The sequence below is a fragment of the Apiotrichum porosum genome, assembly GCF_003942205.1.
Source record: "Apiotrichum porosum strain DSM 27194 chromosome Unknown scaffold_18, whole genome shotgun sequence".
NCBI lineage: Eukaryota > Fungi > Basidiomycota > Tremellomycetes > Trichosporonales > Trichosporonaceae > Apiotrichum > Apiotrichum porosum.
In genome coordinates this window covers 274,606-291,755 of record NW_021167125.1, presented here as the reverse complement: position 1 = coordinate 291,755, position 17,150 = coordinate 274,606, and the positions used below count along the sequence as shown (strand labels likewise).

General features: G+C 56.4%; 9 protein-coding genes and 4 non-coding genes across 13 annotated transcripts; 5 read left to right on the top strand and 8 right to left on the bottom strand.

Moving 5' to 3' along the window:
* Positions 1–180: 180 nt before the first annotated feature.
* On the bottom strand, positions 181–259 carry EHS24_003776. Its single transcript has one exon. It is a non-coding gene; the product is annotated as a tRNA-Asp (tRNA).
* A 621-nt stretch (positions 260–880) lies between these two features.
* On the top strand, positions 881–1,615 carry EHS24_003775 (uncharacterized protein; the record flags this gene model as incomplete). Its single annotated transcript, XM_028619420.1, has 3 exons — positions 881–1,021; positions 1,064–1,093; positions 1,457–1,615. 3 exons carry the CDS (start codon positions 881–883, stop codon positions 1,613–1,615), a joined length of 330 nt encoding a protein of 109 aa, XP_028472289.1.
* Positions 1,616–1,903: 288 nt separating this feature from the next.
* EHS24_003774 (uncharacterized protein) lies at positions 1,904–2,548 on the top strand (the record flags this gene model as incomplete). Its single annotated transcript, XM_028619419.1, has 4 exons — positions 1,904–2,017; positions 2,056–2,085; positions 2,126–2,233; positions 2,276–2,548. The coding sequence occupies 4 exons, from the start codon at positions 1,904–1,906 to the stop codon at positions 2,546–2,548; spliced, it is 525 nt and encodes a 174-aa protein (XP_028472288.1).
* A 287-nt stretch (positions 2,549–2,835) lies between these two features.
* EHS24_003773 lies at positions 2,836–2,919 on the bottom strand. Its single transcript has one exon. It is a non-coding gene; the product is annotated as a tRNA-Asn (tRNA).
* A 288-nt stretch (positions 2,920–3,207) lies between these two features.
* Positions 3,208–3,302, top strand: EHS24_003772. The gene has a single exon. It is a non-coding gene; the product is annotated as a tRNA-Gly (tRNA).
* A 745-nt stretch (positions 3,303–4,047) lies between these two features.
* Positions 4,048–4,995, bottom strand: EHS24_003771 (uncharacterized protein; the record flags this gene model as incomplete). The annotated part of the gene is made up of 1 exon (XM_028619418.1): positions 4,048–4,995. The coding sequence occupies one exon, from the start codon at positions 4,993–4,995 to the stop codon at positions 4,048–4,050; it is 948 nt and encodes a 315-aa protein (XP_028472287.1).
* Positions 4,996–5,358: 363 nt separating this feature from the next.
* Positions 5,359–6,138, bottom strand: EHS24_003770 (uncharacterized protein; the record flags this gene model as incomplete). The annotated part of the gene is made up of 1 exon (XM_028619417.1): positions 5,359–6,138. The coding sequence occupies one exon, from the start codon at positions 6,136–6,138 to the stop codon at positions 5,359–5,361; it is 780 nt and encodes a 259-aa protein (XP_028472286.1).
* Positions 6,139–6,389: 251 nt separating this feature from the next.
* EHS24_003769 (uncharacterized protein) lies at positions 6,390–7,394 on the bottom strand (the record flags this gene model as incomplete). The annotated part of the gene is made up of 1 exon (XM_028619416.1): positions 6,390–7,394. The coding sequence occupies one exon, from the start codon at positions 7,392–7,394 to the stop codon at positions 6,390–6,392; it is 1,005 nt and encodes a 334-aa protein (XP_028472285.1).
* A 307-nt stretch (positions 7,395–7,701) lies between these two features.
* EHS24_003768 (uncharacterized protein) lies at positions 7,702–10,314 on the bottom strand (the record flags this gene model as incomplete). Its single annotated transcript, XM_028619415.1, has 9 exons — positions 7,702–8,671; positions 8,722–8,795; positions 8,849–8,943; positions 8,992–9,063; positions 9,107–9,169; positions 9,245–9,384; positions 9,425–9,576; positions 9,634–9,859; positions 9,908–10,314. 9 exons carry the CDS (start codon positions 10,312–10,314, stop codon positions 7,702–7,704), a joined length of 2,199 nt encoding a protein of 732 aa, XP_028472284.1.
* A 631-nt stretch (positions 10,315–10,945) lies between these two features.
* On the bottom strand, positions 10,946–11,908 carry EHS24_003767 (uncharacterized protein; the record flags this gene model as incomplete). The annotated part of the gene is made up of 2 exons (XM_028619414.1): positions 10,946–11,077; positions 11,126–11,908. 2 exons carry the CDS (start codon positions 11,906–11,908, stop codon positions 10,946–10,948), a joined length of 915 nt encoding a protein of 304 aa, XP_028472283.1.
* Positions 11,909–12,127: 219 nt separating this feature from the next.
* Positions 12,128–13,096, bottom strand: EHS24_003766 (uncharacterized protein; the record flags this gene model as incomplete). The annotated part of the gene is made up of 1 exon (XM_028619413.1): positions 12,128–13,096. One exon carries the CDS (start codon positions 13,094–13,096, stop codon positions 12,128–12,130), a length of 969 nt encoding a protein of 322 aa, XP_028472282.1.
* A 521-nt stretch (positions 13,097–13,617) lies between these two features.
* EHS24_003765 lies at positions 13,618–13,700 on the top strand. Its single transcript has one exon. It is a non-coding gene; the product is annotated as a tRNA-Ala (tRNA).
* Positions 13,701–14,776: 1,076 nt separating this feature from the next.
* Positions 14,777–16,369, top strand: EHS24_003764 (uncharacterized protein; the record flags this gene model as incomplete). The annotated part of the gene is made up of 4 exons (XM_028619412.1): positions 14,777–14,844; positions 15,224–15,282; positions 15,392–15,764; positions 15,808–16,369. The coding sequence occupies 4 exons, from the start codon at positions 14,777–14,779 to the stop codon at positions 16,367–16,369; spliced, it is 1,062 nt and encodes a 353-aa protein (XP_028472281.1).
* Between the last annotated feature and the right edge of the window lie 781 nt (positions 16,370–17,150).

Genomic DNA, 17,150 nt, shown 5'->3' with positions numbered 1-17,150 from the left:
CGGCCGCATTTTTGGAAGTTCCCTCATGGAACTACCGATCCATCGGCAAATTGATTTCGGCAATGAGCAAGATTAGCGTCGGCTCCTCTTCCACTCGAGTCGTCCAACTCTTTCTCTTTCTTCCAAGCATCCCTCACACCTCCATCACACGTTCCAGAGGTGTAGAATCCAAAAAGGAAGCTTCCTGACGGAGAATCGAACTCCGATCTCCCGCGAGCTTCATGACAAGCGAGCATACTAACCGTTATACGATCAAGAACTGGGATGTTGGTCTTTCGCGCATGTGGCCGCGAGTTGAGGGGCCGGTTTTCGACGTTTGAGGCGCTTTGTGAGGGGCATGCATGCACAGTCTTGCCATTGGGAAGGTCCTTAATCCTCAAGGGGAATGTGGGAGCCAGCATGTACGTTTTCCGGTCGTGGAAGGGTGACGAAAAATACCGGTGGCGAGGAGTTTATTTGGTTCCATGGTCCGACTTCTCTCCCCTTTGGCACATTCAATGTCAACAAGTCCAACAGCCCGTAGGCGCTAAGGGGTTGCCATCAATCACATGAAGGATTACCCGGAGGACAGTCTGGTAGCGGAGTAGCTGGGCACTCAACAAAAGGCCATATGACACCGCTGGGCGACCCCGTGGCGACGTGTGTCGAGATTCAATAGGTGTTGGTGGTGCCAACCCGCACACTGATACAGACAAAGAGCACTGGGAAAGGCACGAAGTCACACACACAACGTTTGATGCCCTGGCCAAACCCACAGTGCTTTGATGGCGAGTGCCAAGTGATGGGATGAATCAAGTAGAGCTGTCACTACCCACCACCCCTCGTTTTCATTCTTCAGTCGTCAATCTTCTCTGTTAACCTCACACGAATCCTACCGGCCATGCCTAAGATCCCTCGTTCCCGCCGCTATGACATATCCACTTCCGCAGGCGATGCTAGCGAGAGAGTCCTGCGCTCTAGACGGGTTCCAATTGTCACCACGCCTTATGCCCCACGTGTGACCAAGGTCCAAGGCGACAAGGTAAGCTGACTGTTGGGCATCAGCCACTAACGGTGTAATCAGGCCGACACCAGCCTTGTCAATTCTAAGGAGGTATGCACCTTGTACACTTTCCACCTTGCTGACTGACAAGACTGCCACGGTCGCGGCTTCTGTTCAATGTCCACCTCGCTACCCGCCAATGTTCCCCCCGATCACCCGGACGAACAGTCTGCTGTTTGAGGCGTGGGCGGCACGTCGTGAAATCAATGGTTCAGACAGTTCTCTCACTTCTCAGCCGCCGCGAGTGAACACTGAGAAGAAGAAGTTGAGGCAGACGGACACCGTTTTAGCTTCGCGCCCCGTGCGCTGTGAACCTTACCCGAGTCGACGTGCTTCCGACAGGCCGTCGCGCTTCACCAGAGACATGGAGGGAGACGTTTGTTTGATTGTGTGACCCAGCTGTTGACCATTCAGGATTGTTTGCCCTATGAGGCTGCCCCTCCCCACATTACAAGCATGTTCACCAGGCCTTTGAAGTGGCTGGGCATTACTCCAAGATCTACAGAGCACAATATCGCTCTCCCCGGCACCGACGAGCTCATCGTCGCAGAGAAGGACCCGTACAGGTGCTGATGATGATCGTGAACCAGCGCGGTTCAGCCGTCATCAGTCGACAAGCAAGTGGGGCATGTCATAGCGCAAGCCAGGGGCCGGGCATACATACCTTAGGAACAATGCAACTTGGTTTTCTAAACGTTATTGTACTCGATATTCCCCCTTGTGACGCGGTGATGGGCTGTCTCAAGTTGCTGGCGGGAATGTGGCAGTGATGGAGCCGCCGTTCACCGTGGTTGCAGAAGTCTGTTCATTGCTGTCTCTTCCCTCGTTTTCACAATCATTCTTCCTTTGACAGCTCTGAACATGCCCAAAGCCGCGAAGGTACCTCCATCGGCCCAAGTCGACCCACGCATGAGGGTTGACAAGCGGGCCTGTGCCACCGTTGCCTCCAAATCAGGTCTCGACAAGGACCACCCGGTACTGTACTTCTGTTGAACTGGATGCTGACTGAACAGACTCGAAGCAAGTTTTGGACTCCTCCTGAAGTAGGTGCTCCCGTTGCCATACCAGGAGCTTACCCATCAGCATCAGCACCCACGACGACAGGCTGTTCATCCTTACGACCGCGCTCATAGGACTCTGTTCACGCCATCGAATCGGGATATCAGCAACCTCAATCCTGAGGTTCAAGCGGTACGTCTTGCCATCAGATCCCTAATTCTAACACATTCATAGGCTCTGCGGGTAATGCGCAACGCCGCCGCGTATTTGGACAAGGACAATGACAAGCGTAGACGCCAAGTCGCCCTCGAGGAGGCAATCACCACAATCAAGTCGACCTATGTGCCCAAGAGTGCGGCAGAGCTCAAGAGGGCCGAGGAGCTGGAGCTGAGCCGGCAACGCAATGCGTATCGGCAGAGGAAGCGGGAGCTGCTTGCGCGGTTCGCAAGTCAGGGCCACGAGGCGCCTTCAGGTAGTGTCCCGCCGGAGAGTGATGGAACTGGATAGGAGTCACGGCAGTAGTCTAGGAAGCAGGTGCCTGCTTGCATGCTTATATAGTGTATTACAGTCGACATGGGGCCCAGCAACGATGGAAAGTAGAAAGCAGGCAAGAAGGTATGCAGAAACCCTGCCAAAACGAGCATCGTCGGCGAATTTTGGAGAAGGCCGAGTCGGTCAATTTCACTCTGCCGCCACGGCCAGGAATCGATACACCACCCCTGGACACCTTCTCGCAACACCAGTCGTCCTCGCCAGCAAAAGAGCACTGCAGAGCATCAGATGCTGCTGCGGTACTACCCCACCAGGGCTCGAACCTGGGACCTCGGAGTATGTTGAAGATAACAGCTCCACGCGCTAACCAACTGAGCCATAGGGTAGACGATGGTGAGGATCGCGGGCTCGAGGAGGCGGATTTCCGCCAGAAACTTGATGGATGCTGGTCTCACACGCGTGCTTCATACCATACTCGTCCATCATGTCCCGTTGATCAAATCTGGGAAAGTTACAGGGCAACTCAAGGCCCGAATCCCGGTGAAATGGAGCGCAGTTCTTGTCGGGGATGTTTGTGGGGTTTGCACGTCAACGATACCACGGTCTCTGCTCATGCATGTGTTCCGAACTTGTCCCCCCTGTTCAAAAGTACACCTCAAAATCCAGTATCACGGACATCCATCGTATAAGGGTTAGTATACATGCTTTCCAGTGAGTTCAACTTGAACACACAGCGCTTGGGATAGGGGTTCGAGTCCCCTTGGATGTATTCGCCAGCATGAGCAGCCTCTTCCAACAGGTAGAGTTGCATGTGCCTTTTTCGGTTTTGCTTGTTCTGGCCTTGGGTGGCCTTGGACACTTGGCGTGGATGCAATATAGACCAGTTGACTGTGTGAAGTCGTGTTTTTATCATTGAACTCCATTCCCCATCGAGCAGCGCGGTTCAGGACGCTGCCTCGACGCCGCTTGTGACTCTGTGAGGGTTGTCCACAGGTGCCTTGTGCGCACGGGAGTGCCCATGTTGAGGTTAAATGGTCAGAGATGAATCTGGGGATGAGTTGAAGTTGGGACTCAAAGGTAGCTTAAGAGTGGGAACCGCGATGAATTTGGCAGTGGCGAGAGTGGCTGTGACGCACACGAGTCCTTGACTTGCCAGTGCATTAGTGCGCAATGAGTTGCCCATGAACGTGGCATTCGTAACAAGTCTGACCTGTCCTCTACCATTTCCAACGATATACCAACGCCCCGCAACGGTAACTGCAAGTCGAGGCTGAGTCCATGTGAGTGCTTCTCGATGGCGCCTTCTGACGTAGGCCAGCCCCCCCCCCCCCCCCCCCCCCCCCCCCTCCCGACGCGAGCTTACTGGGATGCCATCGACGCGCGCCTGTCGCCTACATATGCACATGACTTGTGTATGCGTATCGAATCGAATCGTCATTCGACGACCGTGTTGCTGTCGCTAGTGGGGTAGGGCTAGTGCGGTATGTGGCTAGAGGCGCCACGGGAGCAAGAACTCAACCAATAGACATCGTCTCGATAGTGAACTGCTCCTCTCCGATGCTCATGCGATAGGTGGCAGTACGGTCGAAATGCAACTGTGCGGAGGAGGAATTGCCCATGGATTGATTATTGTACGGCCCCTGCGGGTGTTCGTTCATCGCCTGGAGCGCTTGGTCCATGGCATCATGGTACAACTCGATGGGAAGCCGGTCGTTGGGACGCCTCACCATAAATCCGGTGTCGACGAATGTGATGTTCATCCAGAAAGAGTGGCGCATGCAGTCAACGATGGCGTTGACAAGTGGGGTGCTATTGTTGAGGGCATCGTCAATGAGGGTACCTCCTTCATTGTGACTCGCCACCTGGGAGAAGAGGAATACAGCCTCACGGACATTCAAGGGGAAGCGAAGGACCGCTACCTGGGAGCTTGAGAGAGAGGGCATGCCCTTGTCTCTGGTGCGTACGTTGATGACGACGCGGGCGACGACCTCATTTGAAGTGTAGCAAGAGAACAAGCTGGGAGTGGAGTGACTGCACTGCGTTTCGGTGGGGAACGCATCGAGTGAAATGATAACGGTGGGCGCCGAAAAGGGCAACCTGCTCGTCATGCGCGTGTAGTCGAAGATCCGAATAAAGTCGGGCTTCAGGAAGGGAAGAAGACCGCTGAGATCGTGGTTGAAAGCGCTGTTGTAAACATCGACCAGCCGAACAGACGGCGCCAGGTGCGCAGCCGAGTGTTTAGGAACGACGTTGCTGTCACGAAAGGTGACCTTTGGGGTACCAGTAGTGCTGCCCTTGATGACAATTTGATAACCATTGCGCTGGAGGACGGTGTTCACCTTGGTCTTGAACGTGTGTGACGTGCCGCGAAACGCGAGGAGGGTGGTGAGGGCAGACGCCTCCAGGACGAGGTCGAGAATGTGGGGGAACGCGCCTGCGTCGAGTTGGACAGTGGAGACCATGACGGCCGCTGCTTGGTACCCCGGAGATCTGGGGAGCTGGATGCCAAACGAGAGCGAGTTGGCGATTGAGAGACGATGGCAGCGGGTGACAAGAGTTGACGTGTGTTGTGTGTTTTGTGTGAACCGGACTCCCCATTTGGCCATTTGGCAATATTACAACCCAGGTGCCACCCATCAGCCCTCAGAGGCTCCCGTCGAAATCATCCCTCACATGCCTCCGCCATACATTACATACAAGACAGAAGGATTTACAATGAAAAGCGAGTTCGCAGACTAAAAAGAACTGGGATCAAAGGGTAACGTTGCGACTTGTAGACTGGTGGTTGCCAGGGCCAAGGTCTGTTGCCACCCATGGGTGGGCCACTAGGCCATGGTCTCGAGCGCAAACTGCTTGTCGCCGACCTTCTTGCGATACTCCTCGCGAGTGAGGAAGTCAAAGTCGGCATACTTGGCGTCGTCGCCATCCATCTCCTCCGAGGTGCTCCAGACCGCCTTGGTCGTCGACTCCCACATGCTGTCGTGGTCGTGTTCGGTGATGACCTCGTTGTACTTCCAGCGAGGCCTCATGTATCCCATGTCGACAAACGTAAACTTGACGTGGTTGGCGTCAAAAATGAGCTCGATGATGGTCTGGAAGAGCTGGAGGCGGTCGCGAGGGGTCTTGGTGAGAGTCTTGATGGAAGGCGTGGGCACCTCTGAGAAGATGAAAACGACCTCCTTGACGGTATCGGGGAATCCAAAGGGGGCCTGCTGCGCGATGGAGAGGGAAGGCTCCTGATATCCGCCAGAGGTACGAATATTGAGGACAAGACGCTTGGGACCCTCGTGAATAAGCTCGCGGCGAGGGCTGAAGAACCCGGCGTCGTCGTTGTGGGCCGAGATGTCCGTCGCGGCGCCGGGGAAGGCATTGAGGGACATGATAAACGTATCACGCGCCTTGAAGGGGAAAGCCTGGCTGATCTTGTCAAAGTTGAAGACACGGATGTGGTCCAGCTCGAGCATGTGAGTGGCGAGGTTGCCCATGTTTTGGGTACGAGTCTCGCTCTCAATGTCGACCGTCTTGGCCTGGGCAGGGAGACCAAGGGAGGTGCTGGGCACGACGTTGAGGTCGTCGTCGCGGAAGGTAACCTGGGGTGCGGCCATGATGCTTGGGTATAGGCGAGGTGACTGGGTGGCCAGGATGGCAGTGAATTGGTGACTTGGGTGTTATGAGAAGAGAGAAGAGAGAGTGTGGAAGGAAGCGTCGAGTTGACGTGTGTGGGCGGCCGTGGGCGGGGAAGGAAGGAACGTGTGGGCTGCGCCCAAAAATGACGTCGCGACGATCAAATCAAGGTCTCCATCTGGCCTCTGGTCATGGACGTCGTGGAACGTTACATGCATGCAAACTACATCCATTATCTACAAGAGTGTGAAGCAAGACCATCACCGTCTGGTATCCAAGCGCGTCCTCCCCGACGTTGAAGGTACTCGTCCAGACGAAGCATCTCAAGATGCGCATAGGGCCAACTTCCCTCTCCATCCGGCTTCTCCGCCATCTGGTTGATGTCCCTCGAAAACGACTTCTCCATGTATGCGTGGTGCAAGTCGGTAATCTTCTGGCCTGGCTTGGTACGAGTGAACAGGTATCCCATATCGACGAGCTTGAGCTTGAGGTTTGGGTGCTGGAAGATGAGCTCGTGCAGGGCCATGGACGGGTGGAGACGTGACATCGACTGAGGGCGGAACGCTTTGACACCTGGGTTGGGCGCTTGAGTGAAGATGATGACTGCTTCCACGACGCTGGGCGGGATCTCGAACACGACGACTTGGTCGACGGACAACGAGGGCTCGCGATATTCCCCACTGGTGACAATGTTCACCACGAGCTTCTTCGTGTCTGGAAGTACGAGCCTCCTGTTGAGCAAGATGCGTGTTCCACCCGTCTTGGGATGGTCAAGAAAAGCGTTGAGCGAGACGACGCAGGTTTCGGCTTGGAACGGGTGATTCTTCTCCACTACCTCAAAGTCATGCACGTTGAATGTCTTGAGATGGTGCAGCGGAGTGATGGTGAGGTCGCGGAGGTCATGTTTGAGCGCGTTGCCGTCCAGGTCGACCGCCGTGATCAATGGAGCCAGCTGCGGAAGGAAGGTCCTGGAGGAATCGGGGCTGTAGGTCTTGCCGGCGAAGTGGAAAGCCATGTGGGCTGAGTTTCCGTCGCCGTCGCCAGCGGTGACGACCATGCATAGCCCGTTGCGTTTGATGAGTGCGTCGACTCCGTCCTTCAAAGCGCGCGAGGTACCGCGAAAGGTGAGGAGGACCTGGAGGGAGGAAGCCGAGAGGATGAGGTCGATCAGGTGTGGATACGCTGCCGCATCTAGATGGCCGACCAGGGTCTCGGCGGCGGCCGCGGTAGCAGCCATGGCTGGAGACGAGACTGTAATGGGTGTGGAACAAGTGAGATGGTAAGACAACGATGTGGTGTTGCAATGTGAGTTGACAAACGGTGCGTGTTTGCTCGCGAGTGTGGGACTGGAAGGGGCCATCCCACACGACGCACGAGCCCGTCACGCCGCCCATCACTTGCATATCATTTGGCACCTCATACAGCACCTCACACAGCGGAATCCGTACACTTACTTCATATTTCACGTTGCCTACATGCTACCTGGGTGCTACTACTAATGCACAACACTTCTTCCACCCGGTCACGACCCGCAAACGGGCGCACTAGAAGATCACCTTCCCCTCACCCTCAGGCATGTCCTTGCCCATGAGCAGCTTCCACACATTGAGACCATTACCCTCCTCGCCGACCTTGGCAATCGGCACGCCGACGCCCATGCTCTCGAGGAGCTCGGTGTCCTTGCCCTCGGGCTTGAGGCCCAGGAGGCGCGTGGCCAAGAGCATCCAGCGCGCGGCGTTGCCGACAGTCCAAAAGTCCTCGCTCGTCGCGCCGCTGTCGTCGCGCTTGGGCGCGACAGGCGGGCAAAAGTTGTCCGCCCACCTCTCAGCGAGTGCGTCGGGGTCGTCGCCTCCTTTCTGGGACCGGATGTGGGGGCGGGCGAGGGCGTGGGCGAGGGGACGGTGCGCCGATTCCTTGCCGTGGTAGATGTCGAGGAGGAGGTCTGCGACTGGACCTGATTCCCCGGCCGGCACCACCCAGCCGTTCACGCCCACCTTGACCTGGAGGGGAATGCCACCGGCGTCGGAGATGATGATGGGGACGCGCTTGTGCACCGCCTCAGTGACCTTGACCTCGAAGCCTTCTCGCGTGCTGAGCTGCGTCGCGACCCACGCACCCTGGAGGATGCAGCCGAGGATGCTATCGGACGGGGGCGCGCGCACGATCGCGACGTCCTCGCGGACGACTTTGTAGTCGTCCTGCGCGAGGATCTCGTGCAGGCCGTTGTAGATCGGGCCGCCGTCCGGGTCGTCGACAGACCCGTGGCCCATGAGGACCAGCTGCGGCGTGTTGGCGCGGTCAACGCCCTCGTTCTTGAGCGCCACGCGGAAGTCGCGGTAGGCCTCAAGCAGCACGTCGTAGCCCTTGGAAGGGTCGAAGCGCGCAATCTGGCAGATGTACCCGCGCGACCAGTCCATAGTGACTCCACCTTGCTTGCGCGCAAGGTCGTTGAAGACTTGGCGGAAGTACAACTTGGACGCGCGCCCGTACGGCTTGTTGAGGCCATCGAGGGGGCTATGTGGGTGGTTAGTGGCCTGATAAACCTGTAGACAAAAACAGCTTACTCAGTAGCCGGAGGCATGTAAAGCAATGGCATGTTCTCGCGGACATTCTTTGGGACAAAGTAGTCGACGGGGTGCTAGGTCTGTCAGCATGTGAAAGCCAGCACTACCTGCACTTGGCCCGACTCACCGACAGGAACAGGTCGGTGTCCTTGATAAAGTTGTAAAGATAGTTCCACGTGCGGTATTGCGGGGTTGACGGGTCGTCGGCGAGAGGAGATTGGACTGGAGGTGTCAGCGAACGACGGGCGATGGTGTCAGACGCCGCCTAACCTTGGATGTGGGAGCGGAACATGAGCTTGGCCTTGGGGTTGTGTTTCTTGATGATCGGGATGAGAGGCGCGGCTGGTATGGTCAGAGTAGCAGTTTCCCATGACGCAAAACTTACGCTGCGGGTCGTCAATTATGATGACATCGGCGTCGAGGGCGCCCTTGGCCCAGAACGTGTCATCTGTGCAATGAGCTGCCTGTCCCAAACGTGGACGACGTGGACGTCGCGAGCCCGATGGGCCAAAGTGAAACTCACAGTTCTGCTCGATCCAAGTCTCGAACATCGCCTTGTCCGTGTCATCGATCTCGACACCATCCGGCGCCACACCCTGGAGGACGTTGTGGAACTTGCGCTTCGTGATGTCGAAGATGGACGGGTGGCCCTCGGGCACATACCTGCCGGTCAGCACGTCAGAACCTCTTTTCGGACGCTCACCACTTGACGTCAACACCGACAAGGCGCCAGAGACGGATGAGCGCATGGCGCATGAGGGCGACACCACCGCCCTGGGGCGTCGCGCTGAAGAAGGCCATCTTGATCTTGTTCGCGTTGAGCAGCTCGGCAAGCGCGATAAAGCGCGACCACAGCTGCGGGGTGGGTGAGCTATCGCTCAGATGGCCAGGCACATAACCACTTGCACATACCTCTGGACTGGTGCTGTCGATGTACTGCTTGGAAGTGCACAGGCGGACATCACCGCGGCAGTCTACCTCGACATGGTGGTCGATGGGGTCAGTGGTCGCCACTGTCGCCGAGTGGGTAGCGGGGTGAAGCCGGGTGAGGGCTTCGCTCACGGCCGACGTTGCACCAGCGAGTGTGGAAGGCGCGGGGAGCTTGGTGAAGATGTGTGTAGGTGGAACGATGATGAAGCTGTAGTGTAAGTGAAGTCAGTGGCTGGATTCACCGCGCGCAACTCACGGGATGGCGTCCAGGTGCATCCAAGTGGTTGACCAATACATGCGACCCTTTGTGTTGCGCATCTCTTCTGGGACAGGCTCTGCAATGGCAACGAGACGGACGTTGACAATCTGCGAGTCCTGGACATGGCGGATGTGCTCGACCAGCTCATGGCCCACGGCGTTATTGCCCTGGGGGTTGCCGTTCTGGTCCAGCGTGTCGTCATAGTCAATGTATCGCGTCTCGCGATCAGTCACACCCGTGCCGTCGTGGTACACGAGCGTTGCCTCCATCTGTCTGTTGCCACCGGCCGTGTCGGGAGGCAAGAGCTGGAAGCCGAGGCCGACGAAGATGTCCTGGTTCTGTTTGGCGCGGCGCGTTGTTAGCGTCTCAAGGCTGCGAGTTGACGTGGTTCTGGAGAATGACATGGTGGTGGTGTATGATCGGTAGGGCTTTCAGTGGTGGTAGAGAGAGGGAGTGAATCAGAGACATTGTGGAACGGTGTGGAGTTGGACAATGTATATATGTACCCAAACCTCGTTGTCGCAGAACTCAAGAGATCAGACATGGCGTGACGTCAGCGGCACTACGCCAGCCGGTTACTCCAAGACACCACAGCAGCTGTGTGGCCCTGTGGCAACGAGCAATACCGGCTACGCGTCTCGGATTCAGAGCGCATGTGATCATGCATTGTGAATAGGTGCAGTCGGTGAATGGGTGTTCATGACGATGCTTGGCCAGAGAGTCGCCGACAGGTTTCGGGGTCGGGCGCAGACCCGTGCCCTCATACCCTCGTGACGCCAGAGCGGCTTTCTGGCTGGAACAAGTTCCCCATTTGTTGAATGGCAGCTTGGCAGTCACAGACTGCACATGCCCGACTGAGCGAACGGCAATGGCCCATGTGGCCATGTGGGGTTGAACCTAGGCACATCCTTGACAATCAAGCGCCCGAGAACGAACGTGAGACGCCCAGTCTGACCGGAGTGGAGAGCGCAACCAGTATCTCATACGTCGTGCACAGAGTGGTGCAGATCTCTCATGACAGTGGCAACCACAGAATTAAGCCGTGGTCTCCAGCGCAAACTGTTCTTCGCCGACCAGCTCACGGTACTCATGCAGACGGAGAAATCCCACGTTTGTGCCGCGCGGCACGCACAAGTCACGAAAGATCTTCTCCATGACCTCATGGTGCTGGTGGGTAATGTTCTGACCTGGCTACCGAGGGCACAAGTACCCAACATTGACGAGGACGAATTTGATGCCAGGATGATCCATGGCCGCCAGCAAGAGGCTAGCCCCTAGCGTGTGTGAGTCTAAGGGAGGGTTCCGGTTCCAGTCGACATCGTCTTGAACGTCATTGACGATGATGACCGCTTCCGTGACCGAGCGATGAAAGTCAAATGCACCTCGTTGGAGTGGAGACAGTGTAGACTGGTAGACGGCAGGACTGGTTCTGAGGTTGATGAAGATCTTGCGGGTACCCTTTGCGAGAAGACGGTGGGCGGCCTGCTGGTCAGAGGAGCTTGGCTCCTCAGCGTGGGGAAAGGCGTGGATTGATACAATACCGGTATCAGCCTTGAATAGGTGGGTGGCCCCCATCCGGTGGTGGAAATTGTGAATACGGACGGTTTTGAGGCTGCGCGAAAGGTCGGCCAGGTTGGAGAGATGTTCCCGGTGAGCGACAGTGCCTTGAATATCCACTGTATGCGCAAAGGGTGCAAGAAACGAAGCCGAGGTTGGAACAAGCATCCTGTCACCACTATGGCGGAATGCCACCTTGGGAGCGTTGGCCACTGACCCCTTTCCGCCGCTGACCACCATGTGACATCCATCGCGCTTGAGAATAGCTTTGACCTTGCTGTTGAAGTATTGTGACGTGGCGCGAAAGGAAAGGAGAGTGTCGAGGGACGATGCAGCAAGGATCGTGTCGATCAAGTGCGGATAGCTGCTTGCGTCCAGCGGGTTGCCAAGGAGTGTCGCCTCGGCAGGAGCATGCGTCCTCGCCTCGAGCAAAGGCGACATGATGAGAGGAGGACTGGAAGTCCGCAGGGTGGGAGCGAGGGATAGTGGGTGAAGTCAAAAGATGACACTCATGGCGATCGTTGTTTGTCCCGCTGGGCGCTGGTAAGGCTCAAGGTACATACGCGGTCCGTCCGGTGGCCTGTGGCCACCCTACAATCAGGTCAAGAGGAACTTTGATACACACACACATCCATATGCCCGCCCATCCATGACGCTGCGCTATACAAATGTGTCCAGACGAAACTGCTCGTCCCCAACCCGCTTGCGATACTCGTCGAGACGAAGGCAGGTGATATCCGACACAAAGCCTGGTGGTGTCAGGGAGATGAACCTGTCGACGTGCTTGAACGCCGTAGCATGCCGATCGTCTCCTGCCGCTTCCGCCGCCTCACTGGGAGGAATCATGGGCCCACAGTCGACCAAAGTCCACTTGAGTCGTGTGTTGTTTCCCATGAGCGTGAATATGATACCCTTATCGAGGCGCACGCGATTCTCTGGTGCCAGCTTTGGAGAGGACAGGTTGTGCGCAGGCGCCGTCGACTCGGAAAAGATGATGACCACTTCCTTGAGGGTGGATGGAAAGTTGGAAGCGGTGTGGCGCTGGTGGGACGTGATAGTGGGATATTGGTAATCTCTGCTGGTCACAAATATGAGGACGAGCTTGGTCGTGCCGTGCGCATCGAGTAGTGTGGTGGGACAGTCGAGTGACGGCGGAGGCTCGCTGTCGAGGGGAAACGCGTTCATGGATATGACGCACGTTGGTGGGGCAGGGTAAAAGGGCAGGTATTGAAATCCGAGCGACTGGTAGTAATGGCGCACTCGAAGTGTCTTGATGTTCTGCCCAAGTGATCCTAGGTGGCCAAAGATGTCATGGTCATGGACAACAGCTTGGTTGTCAATGTCAACCGTGCGAGTGAAACGAATGAGGGCGCGTGAGGTGGGGACGATAACGGTGTCGCCGTCGATATAAGCAATCCGAGGGTCGGATCCGTTCCTTCCTCGAACAATACGCATATGACAACCATTTCGTTCCAGCACAGAGTCCACTTTGACCTTGAGGAGACGCGAGGTATTGCGGAATGCCAAGAGGACGCGGAGTGAGGAGAAAGAAAGGACCAGGTCCAGCAGGTGTGGGAAGCTGCTTGCGTCGAGGGCCGGAGAAGAGGAGGCCTGGGAGACCACGAACATGACAGTGATGGGTGTCTGCAAAGAGAAGAACAGTGGGAAAGTGAGTGGCAAGAAAGAACATCATCCTGGATGTCGGCGGTGGAGGTGTTATTTGCGGCGCCCCACCAAGATCCCGCGAGGATCATGTGGACACACGGCAAACACGCGGGACCAACAGGATCAGTGGCAGTGGAGTAGTGGCAGTAGATCAAGTGGAAGTGTCTGCTACAACATCACATGCTCCAGGCCTGCCTGTCGCTCACTGCTCTGCACCACATGTACTTACGTGAGCGCAGTATCTCGTGAAATCATCTGCGTCATCAGACAGTCCTATTTGGGCTCATGCCGCCACGCCCTCCCGGGTCCCGTATCTTGCCCCGCACGCTCCGCCTGTCGGCCTGAAGCTCGTCAACTGGCCAATGTTAACACAGTCGACCAGTTAAACCTCGACATGAACTGTTGGCAGTAGCGCATGCGGCGTCTATCCTCCACGACATCGATGGACATGCATAACAGTACAGCAAAAACATGCTTACGTAAATGGGCGTGTAGCTCAGTTGGTAGAGCGTGTCATTAGCATCTACCTATCTTGACAAGGTCTTTGGTTCGATTCCTAACTCGTCCACAACACTTCTCTTTTGCCTCTTGTGACATTTCTCTGGAAGCTCGAGACGCTGGAACAAGGCCGGGGTATCGTTGCTGGCCGCTGGCGCCGATTTCCGACATAGGAACTCCGCACCAGCCCTCCCGCAGTTCATTGACAGCGTTGTGTGGACGGCGCGATCGTGGTGACGACAGTGGCTGCCATCTCGACGCGCCGATTCCTTGTCGTGACGGTGTCAGAAGCATAGGACGCCTCTTCGGTCCCACAAGGTTTACAGTTGGCGAAGCATGGCTGTGGTGGCGTCTGGCGCTGAGGCACTCGAGAGAGAGGGAGAGCGAGAGAGTTGCTGGGTCTGCGTATGCGCCGTGCTGGTGACAACACACATGGATGGATGGCACTGTCAGCTCTAGCAAGAGAAACCGGGGTCGAACCGGTAAGACAAGAAGGCCGTTGAAAGTTGCGTTCGCTTGTGGCCCATTGCAAGATGAGAGTCGTCAAGAACGAACTCATGCCACATCCACGTCATCGTCCGCCTCCAGAATTGGCCTTCGCAGCGGCGCTTGTGGCGTCACAAGCGCACGTTTGAACTCCCACTCGATGCCTTGGAACCAGGTTAATCACACATGGTGGTGGACACAAACAGCCAACCCATTGAGATGCCGCGTCCGAGGCTTCAGTTCCCATCAGCGGGTGACATGTGCTAACACCCTGCACCAGTCTTTGTTACAAACCTGTCTCGGACCTCAACTTGCTGCTGGACACTCATGCGCTCAGCTATAGGTACCACGGTCCCTGGTCCAAAGCCGCTTAGATGGTTCTCAAAGGGAGTCGGTACGCAACCGCGGCTGGCCTCCGAGGCTTGGCCTGGGAGGCGAAAAGCGCCTCCTTTGGGGTCCCCCTTCGCCATAACGCGCATCGTCCTGTCCTATCCGTCGCAAGAATCTAAGGATCTCAACGTTGGACCCCAGTACGTGCTTCATTGCCTGCAGGAACCCGGCTCTTTTGATAGACATCTGTTTTGACGTCCCCTCAAACGTCGTTACAATGTCAAACAACCGTTAAGCTTCCGTAATCCCGCACAGTGCGCCTCAATCACAATGATCACTGTCATGGGCTTCAAGTTCGACCAGGCCGCAAACTCCCGTGTGATTCCGACGCTCTGCCCGTGTGTAGACATATCCAAAGTTCTCGGGCGCACGCAGACATAGCTCAAGAGCAACTGGTGGCACGCCATTGCGTGTCTCTGCGCCCGCTATGCGACCAGGCTTACGAGGAGGCACGGGAACAGGTACGTGGGCGGACATTGCCATCTCTTGCCGTCCTGGGTCCCTGCAGTGGCTGTTGTCGATTCCAGCAACCGAGGTTGTTGACAAGGCGGTTGAAGGCCAGGAGCGGTCCCAATAGCGATAACATTTCTGCGGAGACGGCGACGCCACTGGCTCTGCCACCACAGTGCCATCCACCGCCCCATGTGCCACACTGCCTCAGAAGCAAACGATACGCATTGTTCACCGTGTCGCTTGTGGACTAATGCAACATGACAGCGGAGTAGACATGCGGTCCATGGGAAATCGAGGGTACGGCCCTAAAGTATGGTGCGCAGGTATGTATATAAGAGCTCGATGCTGGGTCGAGGGCTGTTGTCGCCACCCCCTTGTGTCTGTCGCAATCAGTAAGTGTGCTGTCAAGGTCCTCCTTAACTGACTGTTAAGTGACGCAGGTCCAGTCAAACGCACTCTTCCCTCCCGGTAATTCACTGCTTGTAGACCAAGCTCTCGCCCTCGGATGGCTCAAGGGAGCGGCGATTGGGGTCGTCGTTTCCAGTGCGGCCATTGTCTACTCCGAGATCATGTTCTTGACCACTCGCTGGATGTACACCCGGGGCATTCTCCAGAGGTACTACCCTCTGCCAAAGGAACGGGCCGCTGTCGCAACGTGGATCAACACCTTTTCGTTCACCGTCCCTACGGCGATCTACGCGGTCGTCTACCAACGGGGCCCGCCTCGCTCCTTCGACTTCAACGTCCTCAACTTCATCATGTACCAGTTTCTGTACATGGTGATACATGATACCTACTTCTACTGGTAAGTCACATTCCTGGAAAGCGAAAGCCGACTAACGGCCAAGGTGCCATCGCACTTTCCACGTTGTGCGGCCCCTTTACAACCACCTGCACGCAATGCACCACGAGTACTCGTACGCCATGCATGTTTATGTGGTCGGTCACGCCGAGCTGGTCGAAAACTTTATCCAGGTCGGAGTCCCCTTCCTGCTGTGGACGTACATTGCGGGAGCCAACTGGTGGTACTGGCTTGGGCCGCTCTCGTTTGTCATCTTCTCAACCTTGGTTGGGCACTCGGGATATCGCTCTCACCCGATCCTCCTCGTCTTCCACCCCTTGGCCGCTCCCATTGCCCTCGCCAGCGGCGGCATGCTCCTGACAATCGGCGATCACCAGATGCACCACTCCCACCGCCGCGTCAACTTTGGTCTCTTCTGGCGATTCTGGGATAAGAACTTCGGCTCTTACCGCAAGTGCGAGACGCGTGCCCACAACCACGAGTTCTGGCTCAAGTGGGCAGAGACGACGCGGTCTGCAAAGAGTGATGACGTTCAGGCCAGTGTGCAGGCAAAGAAGTGGTTGGGCAAGAACCAGGTTGAGTTCCACGAGGTCGAGTGGGGATTCTAGAGGCAAGGAATAGTGGTAAGGATACATTCTAGAGCGTGTACCATATTCACAGAGTGGCAGAATATGGACAAAGTGAGTCAGCAGATCAGCAGCGACGTGACTTGAATGAAGGCTATTTCATTACTATTGAGTACTATCTAAATCACGATGCCACTTGAGCTTTTGCAGCCGCCTTGGACACGGTGTATGCAGCGGACCTGGAATGAGCTACATACACAGTGTTGGTTGACTGCCGCCGGTGACGTCCGCACCCCAGTTTAGGATGCCGGCCCGCAGCACGACCGACACGACCGACCGACGCGTCGTGCTCCATGAAACGCTTTCGTTTCAATCTCGGCCCCTTGCCGCGTTTGTTTGACGTTGGATTTTCCGCGGATCCGCGTTCGTTCCTGCCAAACAGGCTGTAAATGTCATGTTTCCATCGGTTCTGGTCAGCCAAAGTATGTCCACATGGGCCATTGGGTGTACCGCATTGGCCAGGCCAGACTGTCAGATACACAGCCTCCCACCCAGGCATGAGAGTGTCAACGTGATCATGCGAGGCATGGACGACGGGCGTTACCTACTTTGTTGCGACTGCTTTCCGTCTGAGACGCGTGTGTACAGTACGCGTGTGTACGTGTGTAGTCTCCTTGCACGTGTGTCCGCGTGACGTCAAAAGGGCTTCATCCATCATGCCACATCCGTGCAGCCCGTTCCGCGCGGCGGGTGGCACTTGCCCTATAAGAAAACAACAGCAGCCAGTTGTTGTCGCTCGGCAGTCTCTCAACCCACCACATTC